This window comes from Neopelma chrysocephalum, unplaced genomic scaffold, assembly GCF_003984885.1.
Source record: "Neopelma chrysocephalum unplaced genomic scaffold, ASM398488v2 Primary Assembly neopelma1_75, whole genome shotgun sequence".
NCBI classification, from domain to species: domain Eukaryota; kingdom Metazoa; phylum Chordata; class Aves; order Passeriformes; family Pipridae; genus Neopelma; species Neopelma chrysocephalum.
Window position 1 is genome coordinate 15,004,762 of NW_020897736.1, and position 10,245 is coordinate 15,015,006.

At 65.6% G+C, this 10,245-nt stretch overlaps 1 protein-coding gene across 1 annotated transcript; it reads right to left on the reverse strand.

Annotated features, from left to right (window-relative positions):
- Window positions 1-2,067: 2,067 nt before the first annotated feature.
- Window positions 2,068-7,935, reverse strand: ANPEP (alanyl aminopeptidase, membrane). Its single transcript, XM_027688563.1, has 20 exons — window positions 7,246-7,935; window positions 6,882-7,027; window positions 6,669-6,805; window positions 6,463-6,589; window positions 6,203-6,357; window positions 6,006-6,119; window positions 5,746-5,889; window positions 5,604-5,669; window positions 5,396-5,461; window positions 5,062-5,234; window positions 4,891-4,970; window positions 4,590-4,723; window positions 4,427-4,482; window positions 4,163-4,310; window positions 3,962-4,053; window positions 3,708-3,818; window positions 3,448-3,615; window positions 3,199-3,339; window positions 3,000-3,081; window positions 2,068-2,433 (listed from the first exon to the last, which is right to left on the reverse strand). Exons 1-20 carry the CDS (start codon window positions 7,836-7,838, stop codon window positions 2,281-2,283), a joined length of 2,886 nt encoding a protein of 961 aa, XP_027544364.1. The 5' UTR covers window positions 7,839-7,935; the 3' UTR covers window positions 2,068-2,280.
- Between the last annotated feature and the right edge of the window lie 2,310 nt (window positions 7,936-10,245).

The following is a 10,245-nucleotide window of genomic DNA, read 5'->3' on the forward strand; positions in this document are numbered from 1 at the left end:
GGGGATGTCTCTGAGAAGCGAGCACCCCGGCCCCTCCACCCAAACACCGTGCACTCCTCACACCCCCTGCCCCTTCGGGCCCTCCGTCCAAGCCAGAGCCCACCCAATACCTCCGGACCCGGGGCTGGGAGCTGGGCAGAGGGCAGGGAGCTGTGGGGACCCCGCTGGGTGCTAGGGCTGGTGGCTTGGGGTCCCGGCCCTGGAAGGTCAAGTCCCGGGTACCGGCTGCGGCCGGCGGGGTGACGCGGTGCGGGGTTCCGCGGTGCAATGATGCAGTGCAGTACGGTGCGGGGCTGGCGGCACGTTAGCATCTCTCACGGCCGTGTGAATGGGTCCACACACACTTCCCAGCGCCGGCAGCGCCAATTAAGGACCAAAGGAGTCAGATCTGACACTTCTGCAAATGGGCCCGGCATTCCCAGGCTCCCGCCGCAGCCCGCCCGGCGCGGGGGGTGGGGGGCTCGACACCTCCCTGTGGGCACAGAGGCATCGCCCCTACCCCCGACCCAAATAAGGCCGGGCGCCCGCCGGGCAGACCCTCACCAAGATCGAGACCCTGCGCCTCGCCACCCACTACATTGCTCACCCCTCCACCCTGCTGGGACTCAGCCGGGTGGCACTGGCCCCCCGACACTGCCCCCTCTGCCCCCGGGGCCTGGGGTGCTGCCAGGGCACTGCCCCCCGCGATGCTTCATCCCCCAGCATGGGGACAGAGCCCTGGGGGTCGCCCCCCTTTGGCTCTGCTGCGGGGACTCCCCCAGAGGTGTTTGGGGGTCCGGATACAGGGTTAGAGACCTGGGGATTGATTGTCACCCTACATTTCTGCTGCAGAGATGCCCCTAGAGTTGCAGAGGACCCCCAGCCACATCACAGGGTCCTGGTCATCACTGCTGTGCAGCCTTGGAGCAGTGATCCCCCTGGAGCATTGCCAGCAACGTGCCACAGCCATGGGGACCAGGATGGCTTCCTCCTGCTGCTGGGAGCTTCACAGGACAGGACTGATGGACACAGGGCACCCCAGGACCCCTGCGCCTGGCTCCCAGCTGCCTGCACACCACCAGGTACCCACAGCCCCTCCCCAGCCCAGCCCCTGCTACCGCAGCCCTGGGTTGGGGTGGGGGACAGTCCACATGGGGTGCAAGGCAGGGGGCACCGGGTATCCCACAGCCACGCACCTCACACAGCCCTTCCCACACAGCTCAGCAGCCCCTCGGCCCTGGACGGGCTCGTTTCCCCAGCCCCCCCCCCAGCCCTTCTCCTGCCCAACTGCCCCCCAGCACAGCACAGCTGACCCTGTACCCCGGGACAGAGACCACACAGGGAGGGAGGCATGGAAGTGGGACAGTGGCTTGGCCATGTGTCGGTGGCACGGCCGTGCCACGGAGCTCCGCGGGACAGGACAGACACCAGGGTCCTCATTAAAGCTGCCACAAACCACTGCACCCCACCCATTACTGCTGCACCCACTGCCTGCACCTCAGCATGGGCAGGGCTGGGGGCACCCCTCAGCCTGGTACCCCACACACACAGCCAGGTGCTCCCCTGGGCTGGGGGCTCAGTGTCCTCTCCCAGGCCACCCCCAGTCCGGATTTCTCCCAGGGCTGGAGCAGCAGAGGGACCCACCACCCGAGGTGTCTCCAGCCCCACTGAGCTCCCAGCCCCCCGGGGGTCCTGTCCCTTCCCTGTGCCCAAAGACAGCTCCGTTCCTTTGGGGTCTGGGGTAGCCCACGGGGGATAGTCCTTCCTGACTGTCACAGCCACCCCGGTGCCCCCTGCCCTGACCCCACAGCACCTGCCCAGAGCGGGGGACAGGCAGAGGGGTCCCAGCGCCAGCTGGGGGGGAGTGGGCACGCAGCCCCCCGAGCGGGGCCCGGCAGGAGAGCTCACACACAGCCGTCAGACGGGGGGCCCGGGGGCTGGCGTCAGTGAAGCCCCCAGAGCCACTTAGCACTAGGCTCCTAACGGCCCGGGGGGCTTATGGCCCCGTGTCTGCCGCAGGGTCCCTGGCACTTCCTGCCCAGCCCCTCCAAGTCCCTGCAGCGCAGCCCCCCAGCACCCAGTCCAGGAAACTGGACAAGCCTTTTATTTACACACTCCCACAGCTGCACCAGCACAACATCCCTCCCGCCCTGAGCCCTCCATGACCCTACTGCCCATTAACCAGGCGTCAGGCCCCCCACTGGCGGGGGGGGACTGGGGCACAGGGGGCTCAGTGCCACGATGAACAGAGGTGGGAGTGGGCGAGGGTCTGTCCCGGTGGCAGGGGGAGGGCAGGCATCGTTATCTGGTCTCGCCCTGGAACCAGCTCAGCACTGTTGCCCGGTTCTCCTTCACCCAGTCGATGTTGGTGCGGGTCCGCTCCAGCGCCTGCTCCAGCGCCCGCGTCCCCGACCCAAACCCGATGTCCTGGTTGTCTGCCTTGAACTGCTCCAGCTGCCAGGCAGAGAAGGGGCTGGAGCAGGGTGGGGGCAGGCCTGGCAGCCCCTGGCAGACCCCAGCAGCCCCTGGTAGCCCCCAGGACCCCCTGGCAGCCCCCGGCACCACCCCAACACCACCCCAACACCACCCCACCAGGAGCACCCCAATAGCCCCTGACAACCCCTGTGAGCACCCCAGCACCACCCCAGCAGCTCTCAGCAGCTCCCTGGCAGAACCCCAACAGCCCTTAGGAGCAGCCCGACAGCACCCAGCACCACCCCAGAAGCCCCCAACACTACTCAACATCATCCTGAGGGCCCCAGTAGCATCCTGACAGCCCTTGGGAGGCCCCCAGCACCACCTCAGCAGCCTCCAGGAGCACTCCAGCAGCCCCCATGGCACTTCAGGAGCACTTCAACAACCCTTGGGAGGCCCCAGCACCACCCTAGCAGCCTTCTAGCAGCCCCATGGCAGGGACAGAAGCTGCCTGGAGCCCTGGGCACACGAGGGGCAGGAATCCCCCTCTCTGCTGGGGCTGGGGTCCCCATGCCCAGGGTTCCCCCGCCAGGGTCCAGCCTTACCTGCTGCAGCTCAAACTCGGAGGAAAAACGCTGGGTCACAGATAAAATCAGGCGGGAGAAGGAGAAGGAGCCACCCCCGTACCTGGGAAAGCAGAGGGGTGCTGAGTTGGGGGTCCCGCTGAGCCACAGCGGAGGGGACAAAGGAAAGAACAGTGGGTGTGGGCAGACAGGGATGCCCCCAGCCCCCTGCAGTTCTCACTGGCTGAAGAGAGTCCTCCAGTTGCCACGGATGAAGTCCCAGGCCAGGGGCTGCCCTACCACATTGCTGGCAATGCTGTTGATGGTGGAGGTGGCATCCTGCTTCCTGATCTTTGTGGGGTCAATGGTGTACTCCAGGTACCTGGGAGGACACAGCGTTGGGTGAGGGGCTGGCAGGGGCAGCAGACACAATGTGGGGTGAGGGGCTGGTGGGGGCACCGCCATGACGTCCAATGGACCCTGCACCCACCGGCTGAGGATCCAGGAGTGGGGGCTGCAGGCGAGGGCTGTGCGGAGCTTGTCAGCCTCGGACACGACGAAGGCCTCCTCGAACCTTGCCCAGAGGAAATTCCACGCCTCCTCCCCGCCCGTGGCCACCATGCTGCAGTAGATGGCCGAGCGCAGGTTCGGGGGAACTCTGTTGAACGGAGTAAGAGCCGTCAGTGCTGGGACCCCCCGCCGTGCCCAGCCCAGCCACACACACAGTGCCGGGGCTCCCTGGGGACTCACGGGTTGTTGCTGATGTTTTGCTGCCACTGGCTCAAGTATTGCTTGGCCAACTCCTGGCACTCAGTGATGCCGTATGAGCAGGCGGTGCTGATGGCATTGACCTCATTGTACCTGGGGAGAGAGGGGCCATGAGGCTGGAGTCCAGCACGGGGCACCCACCAGCTGGCACAGCTGCGGGTGGGGCCGTGCCCTCTCCTCAGTGTAGGTGGGGAGACTCTGGGGGTCCAGCCCAGCCCCAGGGCCACAGCACTTACTGGTCCATCAGGTCACTGGGGATTGTGGTCCAGTTGCTGGTGATGGTCTTGTAGTGGTTGAAGAGAGGAGTCACCTGCTTCTGAATGTATTTCTAGAGGGCAGGAGCAGGTCAGCACCCAGTGGCACTGGCAGCAGCCCCTACCCCGCTGCAGGGGCTGCCCTGTCCCCTCACCCCCGGCTTGTGGGGTGGCACCGCTCACCGTCATGGCCCCAAAGACCTCGCTGCGGTCGAACATCAGCTGGAAGTACCGGAGGTTGCTGAGCGCTGCCGCCCAGGGCATGTACTCTGTCTCCTGGCTCAGGAACCGCGTCGTGCTCAGGGCCAGGGTCACGTTGACGTACTTGGCCCTGTCAAGGTGAGGGCAGCGTCAGCTCCCCGGCCCCACCACCACTGCCCACCTCAGGGTGCCCACCCCACCCAGCCCCTTGCCCTTGTGGCACTCAGAGCACCCAGCAGAGCTCACCTGGCCAGGTTAAAGGCGTCATCGATGATCTGGGCACGGTTGATCACAGGGAAGACCTGGAAGAGGACGAAGGCAGCATCTCAGGGCAGCCCTGAGCGGGATGCGGGGTGCATGGGGGATGTGGGGTGGGGTCCCACGCTGCAGCCCTGGCTGCCCTGCATACCGTGTGGTCGGTACTGAGCTGGTTGAGGAGCTGGTCCCAGTTCTCCTGGTTGTAGTTGACACGGAAGTATCCACTGACATCGAGGTTCAGCAGGAGCCAGTTGGGACTGTCAACCTTGAACGCATTGTTGGTGTCTGGAAGGGGACAGTAGGCTCTGCTGGAGCTGACCCCACCCGCTGGGGGGGGGCAAGCTCAGCCCCCACCACCCAGGTGGTTGAGGTACCCCCCAAGGGACCCCAAACTGTGCCAGAGCAGGGGAGGTGGCAGCAAAACCACCATTCACAGCCAGGACACACCGTACCTGTGGCTTTGGTCAGCCAGTACCTGTCATTCACAGTGCCACTACGTGTCATCCAGGTGATGGGGACGATCCAGGTGTAGCTGTGCCAGGGACAGACAGGCGATGGGACTGGCCCATACCCCATGACCCCCCGGTCCCCGGTCCCCTGCTGCTGGACCCTGTTCCACTCACTTGAAGACAGAGGGTCTGTCCACGTGGGAATTGGGGTCCAGCAGGAAGTGGGTCTGGCTGATGGTGCCGCTGAGGGTGTTGGCAGTTACCACGGGGAAGCCCATCTGCAGCGTCCAGCGGTCCATGATGTTGCTGATGGTGTCAGGCAGTTGGACCTTGTTCTTGTCCACCGCCTGAGGGGATGGCAACACCGCTGGTCACCGGGGCCAGGGGCACAGGGCCACAGGGCTCAGCCAGCGCTGCACCCCTCGCCCAGCACAGGGGACCCTGTCCCAGCAGGCAGCCCCCCAGAGCTGGGTCTGGGGGAGCAGCTCGAACACCAGCCCCCTCCTACCTCTTGCAGATGGACCCAGAGGTCAGTGTAGACGGTGTTGTTGTAGGCGAAGGTGTGGAGGTAGGACTGTGGGAGGGCACCGGGAGAGATGGGTGGGCAGGGGCAGGTCTGGGGTGTGGGACACCCCCAGAGTACCCAGGGAGGCCCCTACCATGGGATGCCCACCCTGCACTGGGCTTGCTGCCCCCTGGCACCAGCAGTGTCTCACCTGCAGCCCCTCTTTGAAGATGTTTTCGGTGAGGAAGTCCGAGAGCATACGCAGCACTGACGCTCCCTGCAGGGACGGCAGGTCAGAGACCCCAGGGACACCCTGCAGCCCACCCCCTGCCCCAGGGTGCCCGCGTTCCCACCTTGCTGTAGGCGATGCTGTCAAAGACCTCGCTGATCTGGGCCGGGGTGTTGATCTCATCCTCGCGGAAGGAGAGCGGGTGGGAGGTGGTCAGGGCGTCTGTCGCCATCACTGCATGCACCTCATTCAGCACCATCAGGTCTTTCTGCAGGGGAGCGGCAGCACCCGCCTCAGCCCTGCGTGCACCCCCTGGCACCAGGGCAGCCCTCGGGGTGCCTGCTCCCCCTGCCCACGCCCCTGCCCGCTGTTCCCAGTGCTCACAATGCTCCAGGAGGGTTCGACCCAGTCAGCGCCCAGGTACTCCACGTACGAGGCGAAGCCCTCGTTCAGCCACAGGTCATTCCACCACCGCAGCGTCACCAGGTTCCCAAACCACTGTGGGGGGCACAACACCCCATCAGCCACCAGCCATCAGCCCTGGGGGTGGGGAGGGGGTGGGCAGGGGGCGCAGTGGGTACCTGGTGTGCCAGCTCATGGGCGATGACGGTCGCCACCCGCTCCTTGTTGCTGGCGGAGGAGTACCTGTCATCGAAGAGCAGCGAGTTCTCCCGGTAGGTCACCAGCCCCCAGTTCTCCATTGCGCCTGCATTGAAGTCGGGGAGCCCGACCTGGTCTGGGGACAAAGAGGTCCCATCACTGCCTTGCTGACGAGGTTCCACCTGCCCCCCCCCGCCGCAGGCACCTCAACCCAGCGTCCCAGATGCCCCACAGCACCCACCAGACTTTGGGAGCGGGTACGGCGTGCTGTAATGCCCTTCAAAGAAGGTGAGGATGTCGCCGGTGACGCTGAGTGCATAGCTGCCCTGGCCCTCAGCAATGGCTTCGGGGCGGCCCCAGATGCTAATCTGGAGAAGAGAGATGCAAGGCTCAGCAGCAGCCCAGGCTCAGCCCAGGTGGGAAGGGGGTGCTCACACCCCAGCCTACCGTTACGTTCCCCGAATCGTCCGTCACGGAGCTGAACTGGCTGACAATGAAGGCCAGCAGGTATGTGGACATCCTGGGGGTGGTTTCAAACTCTGTGACATTCCAGCTCTGCTCGCCCATCATCTCCCGCCTGGTGCCTGCAGGGAGCAGAGGGTCACCCTGCAGCCCTGCCAGGCCCCCAGCCCCCCTCCAGGATCCCACCACCCCACTCACTCTTGACGGGCATGTTGGAAAGGGCCGTGTAGTTGGAGGGGTGGATCAGTGTCACTGTGAAGTTGGCTTTCATGGCCGGCTCATCGAAGCAGGGGAAGGCTTTGCGCGCGTCGGCCGCCTGCATCTGCGTGGTGGCCACCACGTGCCTGCAAGCCAACCCTGTCAGTCCCAGGGGGCCCTGTAGAAGCTACACCCCCCAGTTCCCCTGCTCCCATCCCTGCTGGGGCAGCGTGGGGATGAGAGGAGCCCCAAAGCCAGCCCGTGCCCTCCCACCCTGTGCCCACCCTGTGGCCCCCATTCCCCTTCCCACTGCCACCCCAGGCCAGCTCTGTGCCCTTCACACTGTCCCCAGCCCTCCACCTACTTGGTGCCCGACTCGTCAGTGTACTCGCTGCGGTAGAAGCCAGCCAGGTCGTCGGCCAGCTCTCCAGTGAAGCTGCTGGACAGCCGGTACCTCTGGCCCTGCTGCAGGGGAGCAGTGAGCTCCACCACCAGGTACTGGGTGAGGGTCTCCAACCAGGTGCGGGAGATGGAGGGGGCTGTGCCGCCGTCCTCCGCCTGCAGCGTGGCATGGAAGGAGCCCTGCATGGTGTAGTTCAGCTTGTTGCTGTGGATGAGGATGAGGTTGGTGGCTTCCACACAGACAAAGACCACACTGCTGTTGCCCTTGAAGATGTACATGTTGTTGGCATCGGGCGTCAGGAAGGGCTGCAGGGACACCTCGTAGATCTCCGGCTTCAGCGTGGCTGGCAGCCTCCACCGGTTCCAGGGGTTGTTGGGGGCAACGGTGGTGGTGGTGCCAGGGCCGGGCGTGCTGTTGGTGTCTGGATTCGACGTCCCCTTGTTCTTCTCCTGGGCATACACCACCGAGAGCGCGATGATGGTGGCCACGGCCCCCAGGCCCAGCACGATGGCCACAATGCCCACACTCTTGCTGATGAAGAAGCCGGCTGCCATGGTGGGCAGCGGGAGCAGAGCTGGTGGAGGCAACACTGGCACGGGTGCGGCTTTTAGCCTCTTGCTCCCACAAGGTTTATTAGTCCAAGTTAATGGGTGAAGGATTAAATGGCCATGGAGCTCAGGGCGGCGGCAGCCCCTGGCATGATCTTTCCACCTGCCCACCCCCCAGCCTGGCAGGAGCACCAACACCCAGCGCCGCTGCAAGCAGGGGCAGAGCCGGTGGCGGGGGGTCACACCGTCGGTGTGAGCTGCGGGCCAGGACCCCCAGGGTCCCTCCCTAGCACTCGCCTGGCTCTGCAATAGGAGCACAGAGAGGGTGGTCACAGCCCGTGGCCAAATTCCCACCATGATGCAGGGCACAGTGGGTGTCACCATCAGTCGAGCCCCTACGCGGGCTCAGTGTCACCCCGCTTGCTCTCGAGTGACAGGGTGCAAACTGCTGTTGGGGAGTCCCAGATGACCCCTACCAGCAAGGGGCACAGCTGACAGGCTGCCCCCCCCACCAGAGAAAGTGGGGGGCGTGGGGGTCAGCACAGAGGTCTGGCAGCATGCAGGGAGCCTGGGAGGAGCCCACTCTGCCCACAGCCCTCTCAAAGTCCAGGGGCATGAACGTGGTGGCACCGGGGTCAAATTCCATCCTGGTGAGCCCAGCCCCAGTGGGCACGTGTAAGGTCCCCACTCAGGGCAGGGTGGGGAGGTGACACATCCTGTCACACAATGGGAACAGAAACTCCTGTTCCCAAGATCCAGGAGATAGGGAGACACGGGCAGGTGCTGACAGGAGCCACAGCCGAGGCAAAGGGCAAACTGGGACAGGGCAAGGGGTGTCCTCAGGGAGCCCTGCCCTGTCCCTGACAGCACGCAGCCGCATCCATGGGGATCACTGTGCCTGGCACAAATCACTCTAGATGCTGCAGCATCCCTGGCATCCCCTGGTTGGCACAGCCAGGCCATCCCCTGGCCCAGTGGTCACCGCTGGCTTGCTCAGCCCGATCCCTGCCCTGGCTTTGGCCAAAGGCTACGGATTTGGGGACAGGCCCCCAGGACCAGGGGCTACAGCTGGCTGGGAGTGTGCCAGGCACCCTGCACACCCTCCATCCTGCACTGATGGGCACAATGGCCCTCCCCACAGCCCCTCAGGCATGGCAGTCAGGCACCCACCCCCGCTCACCCCAATGCTGATCCCTGTTAACTCCAGCCAGACCCCTCCTCAGGCTTCTACACTGCCCCATGGCATCCACACCCACTGCCCCAGTGCCTGCAGGATCCTGCCCCCCCAGAAGCCCCCTCCATGGAGTCCACAGCAGCACACACACGTGTCCCATGTCCCATATGTGGCACAGATGTTGGGCATCACCCATATGGGCACATGGGTCCCTTGAGATTTGGCCCCACACGCGCCAAAGCCTGACACCCCCCAGAGCCCCCCACACCTTCATGCACCCCCGCAGACCCCCCAACCCTCCCCATTGAATACGGGCTCCATAACCTCCATGTATGTGAACCCCACTGCTCGCCCCACACCCCACAGCCCCCGCCGGCCCCTGTGCACCTCCACAGCCCCTTCCCTGACTCGGCCCGCTCCAACCCACCCCCCGGACCCTCGGTTCGGGGTCTGTCCCCACCCCCGCGGTCTGTGCGGCGGTGGAACTCCCACTCACCTTCCCGCGCTCAGCCGTGGGCAGCTAGGAGCAACAGGGTCCTGTCCGCCCTGCCCCGCTTCCTGCACCCTGCCTCCATCCCTCCGGTCCCCCTGCCTGCACCCCTCCGGTCCCCCTGCCTGCACGCGGCTCTGTCCGTCTCAGCTCCGTGCTTTCAGCTCCAGGAGAAGGAAAGTTTCCTCCAGAGCTCCAGGGCAGGAACACCGAGCTCTCGTCCCCTTAGCCCCGTGGCTGCTGGCCGGCGGGGCGGGGGCACGGCTCGGGGCAGCGGGGTGCGGCAGACACGGGCTTGGGGTCCCCCCGCACTGGAACAGGCTGAGGAGGCAGCTCTGAGCGGGGAGAAGGTGCCTCCGTCCCTGAGCAGAAAGCGACCCCCGGGGCTGCGAGACTCCTGGGACCACCCTCGGGACTCCCGGGGCTGTGGGACCCCCACCGCCCCAGCCCGGAGGCGTTAGCCGGGTGTGCGCGTCCCGTGTCTCTGCTGCGTTGAACCAGCCCCACCCATCCAGCCCCTACAGCCAGGAGCTCGCCGGGGTCCTGCTGGGGGTCTCCTCCCTCACACCAGCCCCGGCCAGGACAGTCAGCGCGGGGGTGGCTAGAAGGGGACAAACCATCACCCGGCAGTCACCGAGCCGGGCTGTGCCCCCTCCCCACAACCCCTGCAGCACCCCGACACCCCAGGAACGGTGTCCGTGCTCGGGTGCCCCCGCTCATCTCCCCAACCCAGCCCCCTGTACCCCAGG